The sequence below is a fragment of the Dunckerocampus dactyliophorus genome, chromosome 1 (genome assembly GCF_027744805.1).
Source record: "Dunckerocampus dactyliophorus isolate RoL2022-P2 chromosome 1, RoL_Ddac_1.1, whole genome shotgun sequence".
NCBI lineage: Eukaryota > Metazoa > Chordata > Actinopteri > Syngnathiformes > Syngnathidae > Dunckerocampus > Dunckerocampus dactyliophorus.
In genome coordinates, this window is record NC_072819.1 from 33,358,944 (window position 1) to 33,383,193 (window position 24,250).

A 24,250-nucleotide genomic window follows, 5' to 3' on the forward strand; every position below is an offset into this window, starting at 1 on the left:
TGAGGGTGAAAATGCATCTCACACTCAAAATCTCTAACAATGTTATTACGCTTAGAAAAAACACAGGTCACCTATAAATGAAGTCATAACACAACATGTAAAAGATACCATGATTTTTCCAAACATAAGACATATATAAGATATACATATTTATTTTAAATCCTTCACTCAAAGATTCACTGTTTTATTGAGTGTTATGTACTACAATATAACAACCTAAAAATGGCAGAAAAATCACTGTACATTTAACCTGACGTGGGACAAACTAGAATGACATTCAACATTTAGCAAAATGAGACTGCGGTGGCGTGAGTGGACAAGGTGTGGATGGAGAGTTTTTCTTCATTATCATGTAAACACTGCTGCATGACCGTTTTCCTGACACCTTCCCCAGCACCCTAAAACATAATAAAAAGACAGATGAAAAATAATAACATTTTTGGAAAACAGAACACACACAAACTTCATTCAACAAAATACCCGCACAAAAAAGACGATTAATGCAACGACAAGGTTGTCATATCTTCACTAATGGTGAAAGTGTACACGTACGAAATAATGTAAGTCCTATTAATCCGTTCCAGAAAGCTAAAAACACATTTTTATAGTTTTACAATTACAATTTGACATGCAGAAAACAATTCACAATGCATATAAATACATATAAATGAGGAATGATGGGATAAGAACATTAAAGGTTACTTTTACCTTCATTGACAACGTGATTCTTGACGACTGTCCCCAAAGACACAATGTGGCAGCGAGATCAAGTGCCACCGCCTTCCTGTTTTGACATGAGTTGTTTCTTGAATTCAATAGTGTTTCTCCGCTCAATACTGTAACCTTAAATGGAGCCAAAGAAAGTAAACAGTGCCAGCATTTTAATAAGAAGGTGGGAACTGTTGAATTCAAGAAACAACTCATGACAAAACAGGAAGATGGTGTCCGTTTGGTGTCCCGCTGCCACATCGTGTCTTTGGGAATAGTAGTCTTAAATGATGGTAAAAGTAACCTTAAATGTTCATTTAGCCCGTCCATTCATCATTATATGCATTTATAATTGTTTTATGCATATAAAAGTATAATCATAAAACTGTAACAACATGTTTCGTGTTAACATTTTTGAGAGTCAACCGGTGATGACGTCGTAGATGAGTGACTTAACTTCCATTTCCGGTTGCCATTTTGTTCGCTAGCTAATACGATGCTAATGAGGAATGATGTTTTCTGTTAAAAAAAAACAAAATTAAGAATACAGATGGACTCACGCAGTGAACAAGAAGCGCGCCATATTGTACGCTAACTGCAGAATGCATGCAAACTGGGGCAAAATTGTGGAGTATATTTTCGACGTTAACAAAGAAACACACTAACCGGAGCGGATGCTAACTGAGGTTCCACAGTACGTGCGTTAGCGCCAAGTGAGGCATACGTAGTGCTGTAGATGAAAGAAAGCTTGCTACTTTTCCTTTCCTTTCAATAAGAAGCTTATTCAGTACAGAGCAGTGATTCTATTGTACAAGTAATGTGCGTAAATAAAAAGTATATTCATTTTGCGAGTTTTGTGAGATGTTTGCTAAGGAAACAGTGTAATGATCATCATGGTCATGATAGTTTTTCCACTGGGCTTGATGGGTCTGCCTAGCAACAAGTGGTGATGCAAACGTACAGTATGATGTGATAAGACTTTTCATTTGAGAAATTCTGTTGTTCGACATTGCTGCACTCAAAGTTATATCATTAGTCATTTCGACTTTTTTGTGGGCTGTTCCCTTTCTTGCTGCATTCTTACTGTAGATTATGTTGTTATGTTGACTAAATGTTTGAATTTAGGTGATCGTGTAATACATACAGTAGGTGACTATAAGAACAACATACTGTATGACTATTTGCTGATGTTAAAAACCTAGAAAGATGGTCAACTGTATATAGTGTATGTATTTTTTTGGATTAAAAAAATACACTGACTGGGTCTATTTTATAGAGGCTTTCCTCGCTGGGTGTCTTCCCTATATTGTTCTGTTCCCCATCCGCTCCCACCACCTCACTCTCGCTGTGGCGTCATGGTAATGTGATGAGTTTAACTGTGTGTCAAATTATCTTGACTCATTTTTAGAAGCTGTGGAGCGGCGCGCTGACATCATCTCGAACCCCCACCAAGAACCCCCTCCTCACCCAAAGGTGCTCCTTGACTAATCCCTTGTTTTCCCCTTGAGGGACCCTCCCAAGTATAGCTGTGCCTCCTTTGGACCATACCCAGAAGCACACTCTTAATCATGTCATCCACAGGCTGTAGTTCAGACTTGGAATGACAGCACTCCTTTGGTAATGTGATCTGACCACAAGCGGGCAGATGGAAATACAGGTGCGAATGCATCCCAACACACTGAGGATGCATTCAAGATCAGACCTCTAGAGTGATCAGGGAGGCATGTGACCCCATTTACATTACAATGAAGGTCAACTTTGTTTTTGTCAGCCAACTTGGACCAGACACTGAGGCTCTGTCCTTAAGGTTAAAGAGGACTCTGCAAGACATCAGGTCATGGTTTCACGGTATTACCATAACGTATTTGATAGAGGAACTCACTGGACACTTCATTAGGTTACACCTGGGTGATCTTATTAGGTCCTATACAATAAAATTAGGGGTGCAACAATATAGAAAATTCACGGTTTGGTACAATACTTTAGTGCAGGGTTCGGCTATTTTAATAAAGATATCGAATTAAAAAATAAACAGGAAATTATTCAGAAAATGAAATGAAAGAATGCCTGTCTCTGCAAAGACTAAATATAATACAAGTCAGAAGGCTGTTGCTGCTCAAGTTGCTCAGATGTTACTTAAATCCATTTTCTGCACCGCTTGTCTTCATCAGGGTAGCGGGCATGCCGGAGCCCATCCCAGCTGACCTTTTGGTCAAGAGGCAGGGCACAACGAGGACTGGTCGCAGATTTTACCCAAAGTTCACCTTTAAGCAATGAAATAGTCACTTTTTGGCATATCAGTGTGAGCAGTTTAATGTTTGTGTCTGAGAAAGAACTACACAACCAAGACTATTTCACCTCTTTCGTTGGGTTTGTTGGATCATATAACCAGAAGGGATATTACCCCATTAATAGGGGTGTTACGAGACACTCAGTTCACGAGACGAGACGATACATGAGATTGGGTCTAAGAGAACGAGATTTTAACTTTATTTTTTAAGAAAAGTACCATGAAAAAATATGACTGGACAAACAGAGTTTTTTATTTCACTGGGTCACAAATCAATGCAGTTGCATTTTGAAAAGTTTATTGTTTATTGTTCCACAAATGATTATATAACTTTTTTTGAGACCAAATGAACCACTCATGTTATCATAATATATCATAATAATAATTATATATTAGGGATGTTGTGATGCACTCAGCTTTGCCGCTTATCCTCACTAGGGTTGCGGGTATGCTGGAGCCTATCCTATCCCAGCCTATCCCTGGACTGGGCACATAGAGACAAACACTCACATTCATACCTATGGAGAATTTAGAGTCGGCAATTAACCTAACATGCATGATTTTGGAATGTGGGGGGAAACCGGAGTACCCGGAGAAAACCCACGCAAACTCCACACAGAGATGCCCAACGGAGAACCCAGGTCTTCCCGATCTCATGACTGTGTGGCCAACATGCTAACCACTAGGCCACCGTGCGGCCACGCCACTACCATATTACGTGTATTGTCATTCACAGTAGTGATGCCATAGCTCACAATCTGATAGACTTCTGGTTGACCTCTTCCCGTGAGATAGCTTTTCTCATAACAAGAAATATTGTCACGTATTAATCTCGCAAGTCTCATAACACCCCTGCCCATTAATATACTGTAGGACAGGTTTCTATTTCACATGGCTCACATGGCTCAAAGGTTCGGCAAGTTAGTACACAACCGAGGAGGAATTACAAAACTAATTTTAAGCGTCCTTTTTGTCTTAAGAAATATTTTTTGAAAAACGTGTCTTGAAAAAGAGGCCTTGACTAATATTGGGGTCAATGTGGTCATTTCATCACACGTAATCTCACAGTTGATGGCCTACATTTATGATGATTGTCTCGTCATTTATGTTTACTGTCTCTTTATTCCACAATCCATTGATTGTCTTCGGCCTTACCTCTGAAGTTTTAAGTGTTGCTTTATTTGCCCTTCTCCTTGTCAGCTTCTGCCAGAATAACCTCTGTTATAGAAAGAAATATGGCATTTTACTATTTCTGTAAATGTGATTTAAAATATCATATGATGTGGTCTTCTTAATTGGCTTTATTGTTTGCACATACGTTTGACCTCCAGCTTGCAGGAGACAGTGGCCTCTCCTTGAGCGTTCTTTGCTCTGCATGTGTAGACTCCCCCATCAAAACTGCAAGGCTTGCGGATCTCTAGGGAGCAAATGCCCTGGTTGGAGATCTGACGAAACTTGGGGTCGTCACCAATGACCATCTTATTTTTAAGCCACTCGATTTTGGGCTGAGAAAGAAGAACAAGAGGATTAGTGTTAGTGGTTAGTGGTGGTGTTGTGGTCCTAAATCAACCAGTCGCCCAAGGATCCCCATCAGTCCTTGCAGAGGGTTACTGTCCAGTACAGGGAGAGTAACTTGAAACTGTTCTTGACACCAGGAACGTACCACTCTGCATTTCCATATGCATTTCTTATTTGAAACTCATGGTCAGGCTTCATACAAAAGGAACCTTGCATATTCACTTGGATATTCACAGCAGAGCTCATGCTTTTCAGAATTGTTTGCCACATTCAGCTCTTAGTGTCTATTCATAACTTATTTACTTTAGGGAAGTTAGAGAACTGACATAATGGTGTAAATGAAGAAGAACATACAGTTGTTACAGTGTGAAAATGTTGCTGAAATCAAGTATGATCAACAGAAGGTAATTTGTTAAAGCATCACTTCTTCCCTTGTCTGCCTCATTAATGATGGAAGCACTTGATGCAACATTTTCATATTCCTATTTGTAATATATTAAAAGGTGCTGTTTCTTTTCGGTTTCCAAATTACACTTTTTTAAAATAAAAAAAACACCACGGGCTAGCATATGTTACCAATAGTGGTCTAAAAGAACTAATTTAACAAAGAAATGTCTGTATATGTCACAATTCAAAGTTAAGCTTTGTAAAAATTGTTGTGCGGGCAAAATAAGATGACTCGCATTCATGGCTGTCTGGTATACACATACGCAACAGCAGTCTCAGCGAAGCTACCGACAATTTGCAGCCATTGTGTGGTTATGGTGGACTATACGTTCATTGATAGTGAGTTATACGGTAGCAGCCAAACTTTGCCAAATCGCTATTATTAGCTGACACTAAACATAATTAATGCGCCTGTGTGTGTGTGTGTGTGTGTGTTACTTGGGTCATCTCTTGCAACGGCATAGCAGGAAGAGGGCTGGTTTATAATGCTTAAAGCACATTCAAAAGTTGGTGACACCATGCAGTACCTAACCAAGGCAGACAGCGCCTTTAAACTCACACACGCCACACACAACACACGCACAAACTTATAACTCCATTTATTTATTTATTTATTCATTCATTCATTCATTGGTATTCATGTCTCTTCTGTTGTTGTTGCTTAATTTATTGGTATTAATGTTTCCTATGTTCTTATTCATTTTCTTGTTTTCTTTCTTTTTTGGGAGAATGAACAGAACAAGAATTTCATTGCATAGCAGAACTACCTGTTTTACTGTGCATATGACAATAAAACTCTTGAAACTTGAAAATTCTCACAGTAGAATTCCTTTAGACCTTTAGCACTTCCGAAAGACATTGCCAAATCTGGTGGAGGTAGGCCTGTCATGATAACAAATTTGTCTTACAAATTATTGCCGACGATATTATTGTCAAGATTATTTTGAAACATCTTTTCCTTCATATAATGATAATATATGGCATAATAATGTGAGTACACCGTATCAAAAGCAATAAACTTTAGTTCCTTTACATTGTAATTGGAATGTTAAGAGCTTTTAAATAAAATTAAACAATATATCATTATATTTTTACCTGTAAATAACGTGCAGTGTGCAGTGTCAAGGACTATAGTGAGTTGTGTGTTTATTAATATGGTCAACACTTGAAATGTCCTGTTATTTCCTGATCAGAGGCATAACCTCTGTGACATAATGACAATGGACAATGTCCCCTGGAGAATGGAAAATGAAACTGGTGTCGGAGTCAGTTCGCAGGCAACACGGTTCCACCCCGGCCTCGAACTCAATCCAGCACCAACACCAACACCAAAGTTTGCTACAGTGGAAAAGGGGTATGTGTGTACACTCGCTAATGCCTCGCTAGTGCCAATAAACACGCATGTACATGTCAATTTATTGCGGCCGGCAAAATTATCCAGTTTGTGTTTATTTATTTATCGTGCGGTTAATTGATTGATTGATTATTGTGACAGGCCTGGGTGGAGGGTAGTAGTGTCTAACATTGGTACATTGGTTTCTATTGAGTCTTCCCTCTAGAGGAGATGAGCTAAACCGTGTCAGCTAAATGCCTCTGTCAGCACAAACAGGGCTATTGGATCCCCTCTGGGGTCAAGTATTCAGGACTGTACTGTCCTTTCCGTCGTGGATAAACAAAACACTCACATGTCATGAATAGGATGAAGAATGAGTCATCTAACCACAGAATGTTTTTAAACATCTCTGTCAACTTGTGATACACCGTACTTTTCACACTACCCTACCCTTATTGGTAGTTTTAGGCACCAAAGGGCTACAAAACGTCATATATTACAATCTATATTAATGGACACTAGCTGGACAATAATGCTGTTCTCCATACTTTCTGATCCGTAATAAGGACACTACAAGTGTTGAGTTTTTGTAACTCAAGCCGACCTGTCATACTGTATGTGCACCAGTAGTCATCAACAAGCTAATAAATGAGGAAACAGAATAAAACATTACTTTTAATCCAAAAAGCCACACATGGTAGTCATGTAAAACATGTAGTCCAAATAAGCATATTTTAGCTTTTAGGAAAGTAGTTTGGAAAAGAACATCCAAGAAATATGTACCCTTGACCCCAGCTTTCTGCAGCATGTGGGACTGATTGTCATTAGTAAGACTCCCACTGTGACTGGCAGAGCGCTGATGAGGAACATGCACATACAGGCTCAACCTTTGACCTTGGCTACTTCTGCCATCTTGGTTCTAATATCTGTTAAAACCTAGAGGACTGGCATTGTGTGACGTTCCCGGAAAAAAAATAAATTAGCTTGTATTGATTTTACCTTTGACCTCAGCTGCAGCACCTAGAGTGTCAGACAGTTTTTTTCAGAGAGCGTTTGTTGAGTGTGCCAGGAAAGTCACTGTCAGTCACTGATAACTGTGCTACAGCGTAGTGACAAAAATAGCACCCTCTTGATAAAGCAACATCTCCACTTAGCCATGAGAGGACAACAAACTATTCTCTTATCGTTATGTTGTCCCTGCTGAGCTTCCAACACACTTTGACTCCATCTCTTTGTCATAAGATAGCAGACCATGCGTTTATGCATGGACTTCCTGGACAGCTGCGAGAGATAGTGGCCCATAAACACGTGCAATATAAATCCCCAACTTGCATGAGTGTGAAATAATGTAATTCCTATAAAAGTCCTATGAAAGGAATGAAAGAACAAGATCCCTTACAAAGCATTGGTGCGCATGTTTACAGCAGCTTATGCTCAAGTGCTCTTATTGCAGAATTTGAGCCAGCTGCTACTGAGAAGTGGCCCACAAGACTCATTTAGACATGACGGGTCTGCGTTCATAGATGTTCATTTCAGGGTTGGGGTGTGACTCGTCACTTGGGCCGTTATCCCAAAACACAGGAATCCGCTTGAATGCCCGTGATGAGCCAGGCTTGTACTGGTTAAGCCATATTCCATAAACACTCAGGTCAAATGAATGCAACATAAAAAGAAACATCTCCTACTATTACACACCAGGTCCAGCTCCCTGTTCCTGTTGTCTTTATGATGCAGTCATACTGTGGCGCTCCAGGCAATTTGTGTTCGACAAGTCCAATTTGATTTGTCTGAGCCCCACTGGCATGGCCATCCAAATCCTTGGTGAGAAGCCAAGGACAGCTAGGACGCATAATCAAACTTATTTCCACCTCTGCCTGTCATTTAAGCCGGCTGTGTCAGGCAGACAACTGTAAAGATATGTTTAACCAGAGTAGGAGCCACCACCATCAATAATGCGAGACCTGCTGAAACTTCACACCGTCATAGTAGCACTAGTATTCCTGCACAACAGACAAACGACAAAGATATCTCAATCAAAAAGGCATAACAAAATAGCCATTCTTCATCATGTTTGACTATATATACTGTATATGCTGTCAAACAGTTGCTGGACACATTTTATTGAATGAGAACATTGTCAAATTACTGTATTTTTTCTGGTATAAGAAGCGGCATAAGGAACAAAACCCAAAGAAAAGGGACACTTTATGCAGGTTGAGACAAAATAACTACAAGGCTGTCTGACCTTGGGACATCCACGAACGGAGCACAGCAGCTTGGTGGTGTATCCAACAGTAGCTGCCCGGTCATTCAGCGGTGTGGTGAATTTGGGCGCCTCGCTGAAGTCATGCTCTGGGTACTCGGGTGGCTTGTACACAATGCCTGTGAACACATGAAGACAAAATACAATATCAGTATAGATGCCAAACCAAATAATACAAGTACCCTGAACTATGGTAGTTGCCACCCCGACAATATCACAATGAATACTCTACATCTTTTAAGAAACACCTTTTCATCAATTTATCAATAAAGTGTTAGGCTAGACCCTTTAGCGCCCATGAATCTTACTTCTTCAACAGACCAAGACATTTTGGGATCATTCTGTACTTCCAAATTAGACGTGATTGGTTTGGGGAAGGCCCTTTTCTTTTCCAGCATTACATCCCAAACATTCCAGTGAGCAAAGTCACACCATAGCAATTTATTCACGTCACACACCCTTTTCTCTGCCAGTTGTCTTCACATTTTCTGTGACCCTCCTAAATTTTAATTCTGCAGTAGCTGAGCCATGGCCATCACTGTGCCAAGAGCTTCGTCAGCAGTTAAACACAATCATGTGTGTCCTACTTACTTACTGCAGCTCTGTAAAAGGAAAGTCACTGAAGTAACCACTCATATTGGAGCCTGCGGCGCTGAAACCCTTCACCACATGGACAAATAATATACCTGCTGGAACTAAAGGGGAGTAAGCACCTGTCTTCTGTATTGTAGCCACGTCCTTGGTGATCGCATTCTTCTCACTGACACCCACTTTGTTCACAGAAAACACTCTGAAGGAGTATGAGTTTCCCATGATGAGATCAGAGATGGTGGCAGTTAGCCTGTGGTAGTGTTCCAGCACTGTGAACCAGTCCTGGGGGAAGGGATAATGTGGATTCATTAGATCAACAATTGTGAGCCATTTACAATCAGCTATCACCCAGACATTACACATTTTGAAACCAATAAAATTCAAATGAACCAGCTGTGTTGCTTCTGACCTATGACCACAACTACCTCAAGTGCTATATTTTCTCCCCAAAATAAATATCCTTGCCAACAATAGATGCTTCATATGCTTTGTAGTTTGATAGTATGTCACTCAAAATTAGCAGGTTTTGACATAGTGTACTTATCCCTATAAATTGTGAGCACTGACAGGGAACTTGCGGCGACAGTGTAAAGTTTGACCTCAGCTGAAGCAGTCACCTTGCGGCAGACATCCTTCAAAGTCGGTAGGGTTCTTGCTTTGACAGAGAACAGTCATTCCAAAAAAAAATAAATGGCTAATAGATTGCAGATACTATTTGGTCCTATATTTACCACTAAAGAGTACGGTTAGTTAGTTAGTTAGTAGGATTATGCTCAAAATGTTTAGTGTTTCCATCCATCCATTTTCTATACTGCTCTTCCTCATTAGGGTCACGGGTAAGCAGGGTACATCCTGGACTGGTTGCCAGCCAATCGCAGGACACATATAGACACACAACCATTCACACTCACATTCACACCCCTGGACAATTTTGAGTCTCCAATTAACATAACATGCATATTTTTGGGGTGTGGTAGGAAGCCAGTGTACCCAGAGAAACCACACACACTCACGGGGAGAACATGCAAACTCCACACAGAGATGCCCAAATGGAGATTTGAAGCCTCAGTCTCCTGACTGTGCAGCCCTAGTGTTTCCAGATATTATATAATATTGTATGTGAGCCATGTATGTGAGCCAAACTGTGAATGGCATCTTTACTATTGGCTGCCAACAGTAAGTAATAATAGTAAGTCATTACGATGACATGTGGTTAGTTCAGAGAACTAACACGTGAGCACATACCCCAGTCTTCCTGTCCGCCTTCTGGACAATGTACCCAGTGATCTCTGTGTTGCCATTGTCCTTGGGAGGAGTCCATTCCAGTGCGGCGTTGAAGCCCCAGCAGTCCACCAGCTTAACACTAGCAGGAGGACCAGGCAGCTCTGTGGATACATGTTGGAATTGGATAGACAGTATATTGCTTGTCTCCAAAAATGTCAACAACGTGGTATTCTTAAAGCAACACTACTTAAGTAAGCTCACATGTTCAATGAAAGCAAATGACATAGAGTCTAGGTCAGTGGTCATTGTTGTCAGCAGTGAGTGCAATGTATGCTAGCAAGCGCTTTGGTTACTTTTGGAACAAGTCAAGTCCTGTGAGATTTGTGTGTGTGTGTTGACAAGTCCCAATATGTCAATGTGTGAATTTGCCAACGCTTGTTTACACACGTGCCAATGTGTATGTGGCATGTGCACCTCACCAACAATCTGAAGGGTGATGGTGGCTTTGTCTTCAAAGCTGTCCACCTTCACAGTCATCTCATAAACGCCCGAGTCCTCCCTCTGAGAACTGCGGATAAATAGGATGCTGTCCTTGTCACTGTTCCTGATGTTGACCCTCTTTGGGTCCAAAGGCTGACCGTCCTTCAGCCAGGACACCACTGGTTTGGGCTTTCCCTGGGGCATTACATGGATAGATCAACGAAATGAATGAAAACATGTCGGGCAAATTACAGTTCACTACAGTATTTGCAGTATGAAATTTGGGCTTACAAGGAATGGAATGACCAAGTTGATTTGGTCTCCAACTTGTTTGACAATGCGGTTGCGGAGATTGCGAGGCACTTTGATTTTTGGACGGGCTGCAAGACAAAGTCAAGCAAGTTTATCTTCTGCTCATCTTTGATCTGTTTTTATTTTTCAGCTCCCATCGGCACGGCCACCCTCTGCTTGTCACATGAGTGACAGCTAATGTGTGAGTCAACCACATGACAGAGAGTGGGCAGTGTAACAGTGGCCACTACATTAGCGAGGTGTTTTTTTACAGCTAGGGCGATTGTTCACACTCACATAACAGTTTGACACTTTCTATTTACATCGCTGGAGGAGTCTTCGAGACAGAGGATACTAATATTAACCTGTCAAGTTAGTTGCAGTTATTCAAAGCTGATGACTTAATATAAAGAATAGAGGGGGTATCATGACCATCAAAATAAAATTAGATACAAGAGCTGTACAAAAAATATTTACATTATAATGCTATTATGATTAATACTGTCAATGTAGGGTCTCTGCCACCTATAACTGACCGTGGCGGTGCGCCACTACAAAATAAAAGCCGTCACACCGTAAAAATTTGTTGTTGCTTTTTAAAACTTGAAAACAATTTTAAGTAATACATTGTATGACTGGATATAAATTCTACATAAATACATACAGTATATAGCTTATTATTTACGCACATTGACCACAATTAGTTTAAAAACGATTTACAGTATTATACAAATGTTTCACTGCGCTTTATTTTGATAAGTATGCACCAGAATCACCTGTCTGCCTTGCTGTCACTTGCGCATGCAACCAGATACGCGACATGTCTTGTGATGACTTTTAGTTTCTTATTATCGAGAGAATATTCAAAATAAATAAAGAATATTTTCATAGCATAGAAAACCTGTTTACGACTTTCTAAATACATTTTTTTCCATTATTAGAGCCCTGTAGACATGAAATAACACCCCCATAGTCACCTTTACATTCCTATTACCGTAGTCTTTGGTTACAACACATTTCTCAACTCTTATGCGCAGGCTGCGGGATCACTGAAAGGACAAAAGAGACAGCCGACGCTTTAAGCATAGCATGCTACCGACATAACTAGTTAGCCTCCAATTTATTCTAAACTTACAGTGTTTCAAACGGAGTGGTGAAGAAGTAAGAACCCAAAAACTTACTACTTCCACACAGAATTGGAGGAGAACTTTTTTTCACTATGTCTTGTCGGACATGCCAAGGTAATCTAATCTAATGTCATGTCTCATCAATGTCTATCCAATGTCAGGCCAATCTAACACCTAGTGACCAGAATACTATATATAACTTGTCTTTCAACTTTTTTTGACTATTAATAGTCTATAGTCACTCACGTAACAAGGGTCATTTATTAATTAATACATTTTCACAATGTCGTTAGGGGCGACTGTAGTTGATCAAGGAAATGTAGCCAAATGCTGTTCTTGTATATGTTGAAAACTTCATCATAACTTGTTACCAATGTATTTACTATTTGCATTAGTATTTTGTCACTTTAAATGCAATTACGACAAACAACTTCATTGGTGATCATTATGGAACAGTTAATGCAAAGTGGAGTATCTAGGCAGAGAAGATGATGACCCTAAGTCGGACAGCTCTCAAAATAGTTTTGGAAATAAGAAAGTCCTGGATGAGCCTGGCATTTGATCTCCGGGAGTAAGATGTCATTACTTTCACCTTATTCAATGGTGTCATTGGGAGTTATTCTAAACGGCTGTGATTAAAATGCAAACATAATTACATTTTGAATTCCTTATGTGGTTAAAATGAGAGAGATGACATTGAACTGTTTGGGGTTTAGCTGTGCATCGCCGGATGACTTGGTTTAGGCTGACAGCATCCCTTGCATGTTTTTGCTGAGGCAGCACATATCTGAAAAGCTCTTTAAGCTGACAAGATATATAAAACTACTGGTAGCCCCCTACCATTACCCCACTGCTGGGTCATCCACTCCAAACGTCCTCTTATCCTCTAACCTATCAACATTCATCCAACTCCTTCTAGCGTCTCAGTTGCATCTCACGCAATTCCTGAACCAATTTGGCTCATCCTCCTTTCACTAAGATTGGACAGGCTGTTGGACTCATGCCCCTCGTGGTTTGGATTCAGCTTCTGAAACCACAACCATGAGGTCCACCTCCACTTTTGGCTCTAACACTAATCCCTGCAAATCAACTAACTTCCTAACATTCATGAGATGTGCTGCAGCATCCAGCCAGTGCTCTCACAAGTCATCTGTACTCTGCATAAACGTGTCTCAATCAGAATCTTTCAGTGTATGTAGAACATAAGACTTTTTTTTAACAAAGTACTTGTACTTGCAGACTGATTTGCAGTGAGGACAGCGGCACTAACACACAGCTGAATTTAACTCCCACAAGCCACCCAGAATCCATCAATTAGGCTCATGTTTCACAGCGCTGCAGTTGACTGGCAGGTCTGGTGGCATGACCGCATTTGTCCACTAAATGTTCCTGTTTGTTTGCAGATACTTGAACCCCAACCAGGAAATGTGCTCAGAGACAGTAAGCTGTCCTTCAGAGTCGATAAATGGGACAAGTTTACGCGGCCGTCAAAGTGATCTCAGTGCTCCAGGACCAAGAGCTGAGTTGGTATATTAAAAATAAGGGCAATGTCACTGTCAAGCACTGTGTTTGGTGTGCATTCTTTCTAATCGTATACAGTATGTGACAGGCAAAACTAAACAACTCAACAATTTACAGCAGACAAATTATGACAAATGTGCATGTTAAAGGTATTCTGTCCTTTCTTTTCGACATGATAATGAAAGATAATTTATACAAATACAGTGGAACCTTGGCTAGCGTCATTAATATGTTCCAGAAGGTCCGACTCTAACTGAAACGGATGGTAACCAAATACATTTTTCCCATAAGAAATAATGTAAATCCAATTAATCCGTTCCCTTAAGCCCAAAAATGTTTTTATAGTTTTACAGTTACAGTTTTATATGCAGAAAACAATTCCAAATGCATATAAATACATATAAATGATGAATGAAGGGATAAATGAACGTCTAAGGTTACTTTTACCTTCATTGAAGACATGAGTCTGTGACTGTTCCCAAAGATAGTATATGGCGGCGAGAGCAACCACTCTATCTTCCTGTTTTACCTTGAGTTATTTCTTGTTTCGTCTTTTCTTCAATCGTGTTTCTGACCTTAATAACCCAAAATGGAGCCCAAGTGTCACCATTTTGACAAAGAATGTGAGAACTAGGGATGTAAATCTCTTTGTGATAGACGACTTCATCTGAATCTAGATACGCAGGTTACGATGATATTCAAAAACAATACATTTTAAAAACGATAAGTTTAGATTCAATTTGATTCTACTGCTTGTTGATGTAGACATTAATCTTACATTATAAAATAATAAATGTTCATTTATCCCTTTCATTCATAATTTATATGCATTTAGAATTATTTTATGCATGTAAAACTATAATTGCAAAACTAAAAATACACGTTTTGTGATAACATCTTTGAGAGTCAACTGCTAACGACATCATAGACGGGCCGATGTTACTTCCGGTTGCGGTTGCATTTTGTTCACTTGCTACTATGGTTATGGTTAAATTTATTAATTTAATAGGATGTTAACAAGGAAGGATGCTTTGTGATAAAAATACATGAACAACTAGAGATGCTCCGATAGATCAGGCACCGATCAATATCGGCCAATTTCCGTGAAAAAAATCTTGTGATCGGCATATGCCAATAAATGCCTTTCAACGATCAGAAAAGCCGTTAACTTGTGGCTCATATTATTGCAGCCTGCGGCGATCATCGCCTTCAGTGTAATGTTTTGGGTAGCGTACTCCTCTCACTTTCCTTCACATTGCGCAAGCGTTTGCATAAAACTAGTATATCTATACAGGACCAATTGTCCCAACACTAGTGTGGTCACTTGTAGCTCCAAAAGTTCAAGGTGGTGCCAAAACTGGGTTCACTTAGAATCTGTAGTCAATGAAAAGCATGAGTTATTGATCGCAAAGGTAATGTGTAAGTAAACTTACACTGATGTTTGGAGGTGCAAAGCATCCTGATCTGAACACAAGGCCATCATGAATCTAGCAGCCAGCAGCAGATGACGAGGGTTTAAACCATTAGATTGATGGCAGGAACCACACTCGCTCTCCTTTACCTTAAATGCCACCTTGATGGGCAAAGCAAATTTCAACGGCATGCAAACTCCATCACAGAAATGTGAAATGTGAGAAACCATTGCTATTAATGTAATACCACTAATAAGGAAAAAGTATATGCAATTACTTGTATGTTACTTAAGACAGAGAGAAAAGTGTGATTGATGGCTAATGAAAGGTCCTGTCAGCACCATCTTAGATTAATGTACATCCATCTGTGCGGTCCATCTCAAGCTACAACAGCCCCTTACCAACCTCCATTCAACATGAATATTTTCAGAAAAGGACTTTCACTGACAACTAGTGGGAGTTTCTAATAATATCAACTGTTTCCATGCAATTCTTTCTAAATCATTGCTCATGCATGTTTTTTAAGCAGTCCACTCAGCATTTTTGGCTGCTACTTACCGACAACCTCACGGATTGGCACGGCCTGGGAGAGCGTGCCAGGTTCACTGCGGCCACCGGGGTTTATAGCCACCACGCGCACAAGTAGCATATCGCCTGCTGTCAGGTCCTTGATGCAGTAGCGGTTAGCTGGGGTCAGCTCCTCGTTTGCCACCACCCAGTCTGTTGCTGCAGGGACATTACAATTATGTTGTGTTAGATAAGTAATAAAAATAAACATCAATTTATGCCACTTAGTTTAATGAGTATAAGTGTGATGGTTTTATTGCCTGTTGACATGCGTTTACAAACAATATAAGGATAACTTTAGCAGGCATGATGAAATGTCAGGAGGCATGTTGTCATCTGAGCAAATGAGCACATCTAAAAGTGGTGTCAGGAGGTACAAAGACAGCTGGCAAATTGTTGCCTGCTGTATACAGCCCCTATGCGGCTATGAGTCAATCTGACCTCATGACACCCAGGGGACAGGTGCAGCACAGAGTGTGTAGGCAAGTTTACTTCCATCCTTGCAATACTCAATGGTGTATCCATCTAGGCCAGAGTCTCCGATGTTGTCTGGCATCTTCCACTTGATGGTGAGGCTTGAGTCGTTCACATCTTCTACAGATACTTCTAATGGAGCGCTGGTGGGAACTGCAGATAAGCATTTAAATGAATGGGAAGAATTATCCACATGTATTATGACTTTTAGTCATGAAGAGTTTTTTTTCTAAAACACACACAACTAGAGAGGGCTAAGATATCAACATGAAATCTTAACATGTAAAATGGCAATAATTTAATTTGACACCCATATATGATTTCCTTGCCACAAAACTCTTCCATATACAAATACATGTCACTTATTTCCCCCTTTGCAAGTCAATCTGTGACCACAATACTCATCTCTTAGAGCAGGGGTCGGGAACCTTTTTGACTCAGAGAGCCATAAAATCAAAATATTCTGAAATTTATTTCAGTGAGAGCCATATAATATATTTTAAGACTGAATTTAACTAAATGTGAGTATAATAAGCCTTTGAACTTTTTCTTTTAAATAATGTTGTTATAATACCCACCATTAATGCGACTTCTGGTGCTGCATGGATTTGCTGATGGCTTTGTAGTCTGGTTGGTACTTGGTGAGGTTAAGCTTCATACAGGCGTTGAGGCTTTCGTCCATTAAACGTGATCGTAGGTTGGACTTGATGTTTTAATGATGTGAAAATGACTGGCATAAAAGACAGAGGCGTGTCTTGTATCCATTTGATTATCTTGTCTTTGTTCGGAAGATCGTCAAAAAGTTCATCGGCTACATCCAGCATGAACGTTTTAGCATACTCGCCATCTGTGAATGGTTTTCCGTTCCTCACTATTGCTAAAGATCCAGCAAAACTAGCGGAATTATCACCTTGCCGGGTCCATACGCGGTGTTGCTGCTGGCTAGCTTGCACCCTGCTCAGTAGCTCTTGTCACGCTTTCTTCCTGCCGTCTCCCACGTGTATTTTGATGCAAAGATAGCACGGCGTGTGTCGAAGTGCCGCTTTACATTCGACCGTTTCATCGATGCAATTTTGTCACTGCAAATTAGGCACATCGCAGAGCCTGCTCTCTCCACAAAGGCGAATTCTTCAGTCCATTCATTCTGAAATGTACGATACTCGTCATCTTTCTATCTTTTCGCCATCTTCGTCGAAGGGTTAGCTTTGAGCTAATGACCGAGCAGACTGATTCAAAAGGGGGCGTTTACCTGTTAATAGCGAACGTAGGCCATTATCATCCAATTAAAATAATGGACAATTGCGCCTGCAGTCAACTCCAGCCCTGAATAAGACATGAGTAGTGGAAAAATCGACGGATGGATTAAAACAAGCGATAATATTTTATGTTTTATCTGCGAGCCAGATGCAATCATCAAAAGAGCCACATCTGGCTCGCGAGCCATAGGTTCCCGACCCCTGTCTTAGAGAGTATCCCTGTGTATTCTTGGTCACATTCAGACAACCCAAGGAAACAAACATACGTACATGTGTACATGCTGGACATCATAAAATACATAAGGATGCATGACCTGACGTTCTCAAAGCATTCTTGAGGGAATGTGTGCCCTTTAAAACCTGTAATCAGCTTTTCAGAGCAGGACAAAGCTCAAAGCAGCCAACAAATGCATGCCACATTACCTGCAGGAGGTGGAGGTGTTGGGGCTTTGGGCAGCTCCTCAACTGTAGCGCTTTCTGCTGGAGCAGCTGGTGCTAGAAAAAGCTGGAGGTTAGCGTTGCTACAAACACAAGCTGAAGCAATGAGGACCTTGTCATGCATTGTCAATAAAGCAATGGTCAAGTATTTTGTGGCCTGGTGGAGAGATGCAGCTCTGTGTCTCTTTGTTTTTACCGTCAGCAACAGGAGCATCTGTGGCAGCTGCAGCAGCATCGCATTCAGCAGTGGGTTCAGCAGCTAGCATTCAAAAGCCATCAGGCAAGCACAGTAATTAGCAGCAGGTTAGGACACTGTGGCATTCTGGCATAGGAGGTATCACACAATACAATATTTTGCACTGGAGAAGACAATTCACTCTTGCAAACATCCAAGTAACACTTAATCCCATCTATCTATCTATTGCGGTACACAGTTTCTCACAAATGTGAGTACGCCCATCATATTTCAAGCAAGCATTTTATTACAGTATACAGTATCTTCACAAGGCATATTACTAGTAGAAATGAAACTTGGATATAATTTAAAGTAGTCAGTGTACAGCCTGTATAGCAGTACAGTCATCCCTCGCCACATCGTGCTTTGAATTTCGTGGCTTCACTCTATCACAGTTTTTGAAAAATAAATAAATGAATAAATCATCGCTGTTTTGTGGTTGACAATGGCCTACTAAAAACGCATAGTTAAGCGAATGTATGTATTTTTTTGCTAAATTAAGCATTTTCAAACATAAAATGGCTAAATGAAGTAAAAATACAGATACAGGTATAAGTCATTCAGAAGACACATTCAAAGGTGTATGTAGTATTCTTCACTGGTCACTAGGTGTCAGTAAGCAGCAACACATGGGTACAAGTCTTATGTATGTCTTAAATGGCTTATTTTTTCTGATTATGTCTACAATATTGGGTAATCCGAGTGTAACCGTGACTATAGGGGTTTTATTTCATGTCTAGAGGGCTTTAATAATGTTAAAAAACGTATTTAGAGGGCAAACAATGGTATTTTAATTATTATGATATATTACACATGGTAACTAGGGATGGACCGATATTATCGGCCCGATAATGGCATAAAAATGTCAGTCAATATCAGTATCAGGATTTTAATAAGCATAATAAACATAATGCTGTATATAGGTCACTGGGCTCCTGTATTTTCTGGCGCGCAAATAATGACATCATCAAACCGCCTCTCAAGCTTGTAAACAACTGTGGGTAGCTAGTAGCAAGCTGGCTCACTCCTTCGATTAATTCTTTTATGCCGCTTATCCTCATTAGTAGGAAATTACAATATCAGGAAAGTAAGAGACGGTAAAATCTAACAGTGTGTGCGCAGTTGATTAGGAGAGTCCGTGGGGACATCCGTGAAAATGCTGCTTTTTCATGTGACAAATGAGGTAAATTACTTCTTCCTCTTCAATTTCGTATGAGATTTACACAGAGTGTTGGACTGCATCGACTCATTCAATGGCTTTGAATGTTAAGTCCAACCTTAAGCATTTCAAACTCATGGATCGGAGCTTCAGGACAAGATAAAAAGGTATGTAGGATATAAATTCACTTTAATATCTATCTGCAGATGAAATTTCATTAAAAATTTGCCTGGAATTACTGTATACATGCAGTTAGTGTAGTGTGCCGTGGAAATGAAAGAGTGTATGAAAATGATACTTGATTTTCTTCCTTGGACTTTTTGCTGATCAAAAAAATGTAAATGGCTACTCTGTTGACTTTTAAAACAAATGCCAAGCCTAATTGCAAGTATAAGTGTTGTACAATGTTGCTTACAGCCACGTTGAGAAGCTAATTGCGGATGCTGCATCCATTAGCTTCATGTGGTAATTCCACAACAAGACATATGTGATGTTACACATATCAGTATCTGTATCGGCTGATATTGGTATCGGAAATTGAGAGTTGGACAAGATAGGCATATTGGCGAAAAAGCCAATATCGGACATCCCTAGCAATAACACTAGTGGTTATTTTGGTTTCAAAATATTGTTGACACTAATATTGTTTATATAATAATTTGGGGGACAATAAACATTTCAAAATGCACCTGCATTGTTTTGTGACTCAGTTAAATTTAAAAGTCTGATTTTTCTAGTCATATGTTTTTTTTATTGTACTGTACCTTTCTTAAAAATAATGTTAAAATCTCGTCTCGTAGACCCAATTTTGTCTCGTCTCGTGACACCCTTAGGTTTTACTGTGGAGCAATCAACGTCACATTGTATTAGGAAGTATAGTGTGTCAAATTCCACTAAAAATTCAACCAGCGGGCTGTTTATGGTACACATTTTGTTGACATAAATCTACTTGAGTGTTGGTGAAACAATTAATGAACTTAGTATCTGATTTATGACTTGGGAAGTCAGATGTACGTCAAAAGTAACTGTTAGCATCTTAAATGGCGTCAGAACAACTTTTAGTCCTACTACTACACGACTATTATTAAGCCTGCTCCATCTAAACTCCATCTAAACTCCATTTACCTGGCGAGCTTCCTTCCCGGCTGTTCTCAGCAGGGGCGGCGGGCGGTGCTTCTCCGCCCTCGGTAGAGGGAGTAGCCTCCGCAGGTGTCTCCGCGGGCGAAGCCTCCACCGGACTGGATTCGGGCTCAGCTGCCTTCTCTGCTGCCATCTTGGCGGCGGACTTCTTAATGGGTGCGGGCTTGCCTGGCATCGTGCTGGGAGACGGCTAGTCCTCTGGATGAAGGGTGTCTGGAGGGTAGGGGCTCATTTATAAACAGGCATGATGAGGTTTAGTGGGCTTGAGTACAACTCCACCCATTCCCTGACTCCGATGTATGGACGCTGGCGGCGGTCGGATCGATACAAGTATCAATTGTATCGATACCATACTATTTTTGGTTCATTTTTTTTCCAACAAATATCTTTGCCACAGAAAACACATCTGATTCACCATAGATTCAAGATTCAAGAGATTCAAGAGAGTTTTATTGTCATGTGCATGGTAAAACAGCAGTTATACTATACAATAAAAAATTCTTATTCTGTTCATTCTCCCAAGAAAAGAAAGAAAACACAAGAAAGAATAAGAACATAAGAAACATAAATACCAATAAATTAAGCAACAACAACAGAAGAGACATTAATACAAATAAATAGATAAATAAATAAATAAAGTGCTATGAGTGTGTGCATGTGTTGCTTGGGGCGTGTGTGAGTGCTTCGTTGAGAAGCCTGATGGCCTGTGGGTAAAAGCTGTTTGCCAGCCTTGTGGTCTTGGACTTCAAACTCCTGTAGCGTCTGCCTGACGGTAGGAGTGTGAATAATGAGTGTTGTGGATGTGTGCTGTCCTTGATGACAATTTTTACATGTTTGTAGTTTCGTGCTTCACTGATAGCATTGAAAGGATTGAGTCAAAAATAGACATTTTTATGGGTGTGTCAATAGCTCACATTCACTGTTGGTCCCAGAAGATAATCAACACAAAAAGCAGGACCTTTTTTATATTGTTTACAAACAGTCACTTAGGGGAATAAGTCCTTGGACGCAGGAGGGCAAAAAGCACAACAGAAGAAATAGTTTTTTAAATCTTTACTTAATTGTATGTAATAAAGGGAACAATATTATTAAAAAATTCAAGTAATAAGTATTGGTATAGGCAATGCTGGTCCTGCATGTACTTGGTATTGGATCTATAGCATCTGTGTAACATTTGCAGTACCGCCCACCCCAAATGGGAACCTCCCCTGTTGTTACGTCACTGCTGAGAGCAGGTCAACTTTTAAACTGTCTTTTGAAATATGAAAACAGACAGCTGTTGCTGAGCCCAAAAAAGAAAATCAATGTTTGCAACATCCATGGTTAACACAAAATCATCCAGTATATTATCATAATCCCGAAACAATATAAACGTGATTTTACGTGACAGTGACCAACAGGGCAAATACCACCTCAAGAACATTGCACTTTGCAAGTACAGTACCATTTACTTTACGGGTTACCTTCGAATATGTGGTTTGTACTCACAGGTAACTGGCTAGTGGCGTATGAAGCATAAATTAAACTTAATTTGAATTCAAGGTCAGCAATTCTTTGGTTATTACATGTGTATGTATGGTGGCCTAGTAGTTTGCATGCTAGCCTCACAGGCTGAATATCTGGTTTCTAATCTCAGTCGGAACATCTCTGTGTGGAGTTTGTATATTCTCCCTATGCTGGTGTGGGCAGATACGATTCTAGATTCTGTTGCGGTCCTAGCCAAGAATTCACAGGGTGCCCCTTTGCATAGCAGCCACTAGAAGTTACATTTGTGTCAGTCCTTGGGAGCCCACAACTGTGCTGGGGCCCCAAGCAGTTGCCTACCTTGTCAGTATTTAAGTACCAACAAGTGTTTGAGCTGAGGAAAATATCTCACCTGCCTCAAATGTGACTCGTAGTCGGATCTTTGAGCTTTAATTTGTTGCCTGTTAGTCCTCAAATCCCCCCAAAATATTTACAGATGCACAATAGCACATGAACGCGTAGCGCTTAGCATTTCTCAAATGGAATAAAATGAATATTTGGCGCCCCCAAGTGGACACATTGACATCAGCAGACAGCCAAGAGATAATGAAGAATGACATGACTTTATTGTTTCCATAGCTCAATGTTAGACATGTGATACGCTTAGAGACATGCCATACAAACATTACTTGACCTACTTAGAAATCAAGTGCTCCTTCTTCCTACTAGAGGAAGATAATCATAAACAATCAAGTCCCATTTTCTGCATTCAAGAGCCTTTTCTTTACATTTCCACCTTTTTTAGTGATTGTTGTCGCAGACGCAGATGGCTATATACAGTCTTTACAACAGCGATGTCATGTACAAAAGACAAATCTTTACAAATATTCGTATAAGAAAAAAACAAAAGTGTCTTAAAAACATGGTGAAAAGAGGCCGATTTTGGTTAAAAAAAAACATGACAGGTCCGATGAAAGTAAAAGCTTTGGGAAACGGAGGAAATGTGCATCATTATTTCATCTCAAACATCTGCGATGCGTGTGTGAACTATGTCCACACGCACACTCATTAAACCATACATCTTAGCAGCCCACTTACACACACACTCACACACTCACAACAGGCCTTCCACCTGAAAACAACCAAAGGTCCAAACCATCATCGCCCTCTCTGCTCAAATCTGTCTGATGTCATTACTGTGACATCACATTAGGTGACAGGAAGCGATACTGGGAGAGGTGGATTCAAGCAGCTCAAAGGCAGCTCCAAGCCAGTTGGGGTTTCAGGCACAGATCAATGTAGGCATTGTACTTTACATTAGCACCCGAAGTTTAACGTTCTACCAACTGTTTCCTTCTTGTATGTGTCAAAGAACAGTCAAGATGCGAGCTCATCCTAAAATAGAAAGGGGTGCTATTCCAGTTGCTAATCTGGAGGGGAAAATGCATGTCATTGAAGGTATAAAGAGAAGGTACAGTAAGGAAGGAAAGCACTTTTTGTGCAGATTCATAACAACAAAGCAGCAACGACGGAAGCACTAGTTTGGTTTTGTGACTCCATGGTGTGTTAGGTGTACGGAATCGATGATATTTGCTGTACATGGCTGATTATAGAGATGAGTCAGTACAAAAATCCTACAAAATCAAGATTTCCAAAGATGAATCTTCATCGATCACAAAAAAAGGTTTTCAAAATGGCAACAGGAAGTGTCTGTTTTAGCAGGTTAAATAAACAAGCACTTCATTATCTGCTGTGCATTTACAATCCAGGATCAGGTTGTACTGTAGCACTGTGGAGTGTGAGACGTTTCCTCCCGATGAACTGAATTGAACTGCAAGATTCTCCTTTGACACGAGATACATCTCCTCAAGTGAATTTATCACAAAGAGGAAATAAAGTGCAATTTTGGCTGTTGTTGGGTAAATGTCCATCATAATTATTGAATTAAGTAAGCACCCATGGTTGCAGAGGGGAAAAGAATGATGGGTTTGAATGATTAGAATAATCAGGTTGCTTCTGGAACAGAACGATCCATTTTCCTATGATCACAATTTGAATGACTGTTCTGATAACATAGCAGAACCAATCAATCATCTGTGTGCTTTTTTACAGCACACATTTAAGTATGTTAACTCTGAATTCACTTTTCTCCTCAGAGTGTCGCTTGCAGAGTTGGATCCAAGCTGCCTTCTCGCTCAGGTGACTCGATGCTGTTTGCTGACTCCTGGAGCTTCAGAAGCATGATCATCTTTGAACAGAGACGGTTAAAACATCAAGCGAAATATTTTTACTGGTGTGCACATCACAGCTAA

General features: G+C 40.1%; 2 protein-coding genes across 17 annotated transcripts in view; both read right to left on the bottom strand.

Moving 5' to 3' along the window:
• Positions 1 to 160: 160 nt before the first annotated feature.
• mybpha (myosin binding protein Ha) lies at positions 161 to 22,446 on the bottom strand. 5 transcript variants are annotated; one of them, XM_054787756.1, is made up of 14 exons: positions 22,351 to 22,446; positions 20,460 to 20,687; positions 18,137 to 18,199; positions 17,926 to 17,997; positions 16,265 to 16,399; positions 15,764 to 15,931; positions 11,146 to 11,234; positions 10,854 to 11,049; positions 10,396 to 10,535; positions 9,273 to 9,432; positions 8,542 to 8,678; positions 4,317 to 4,503; positions 4,154 to 4,216; positions 161 to 398 (listed from the first exon to the last, which is right to left on the bottom strand). In XM_054787756.1, the coding sequence occupies exons 2-13, from the start codon at positions 20,647 to 20,649 to the stop codon at positions 4,176 to 4,178; spliced, it is 1,578 nt and encodes a 525-aa protein (XP_054643731.1). In that variant the 5' UTR covers positions 20,650 to 20,687; positions 22,351 to 22,446; the 3' UTR covers positions 161 to 398; positions 4,154 to 4,175. The 5 variants fall into 5 exon arrangements, 4 of the variants coding, with proteins under 4 accessions (XP_054643731.1, XP_054643645.1, XP_054643940.1 ...); XM_054787670.1 differs by lacking the exon at positions 22,351 to 22,446 and having other exon boundaries at positions 20,460 to 20,774; XR_008572504.1 differs by lacking the exons at positions 161 to 398; positions 4,154 to 4,216; positions 4,317 to 4,503; positions 22,351 to 22,446 and adding exons at positions 7,003 to 8,135; positions 8,223 to 8,296 and having other exon boundaries at positions 20,460 to 20,774.
• Positions 20,935 to 24,250, bottom strand: part of LOC129186146 (neuron navigator 1-like) — a 115,225-nt gene continuing 111,909 nt past the window's right edge. For 11 of the 12 annotated variants that reach the window (XM_054784235.1, XM_054784318.1, XM_054784652.1 and 8 more), the window contains one exon: positions 20,935 to 24,186. In XM_054784235.1, the coding sequence (XP_054640210.1) occupies positions 24,091 to 24,186 (96 nt within the window). In that variant the 3' untranslated portion in view covers positions 20,935 to 24,090. The remainder of the gene's footprint in view (positions 24,187 to 24,250) is intronic. The other variant, XM_054785068.1, reaches the window with a different exon arrangement.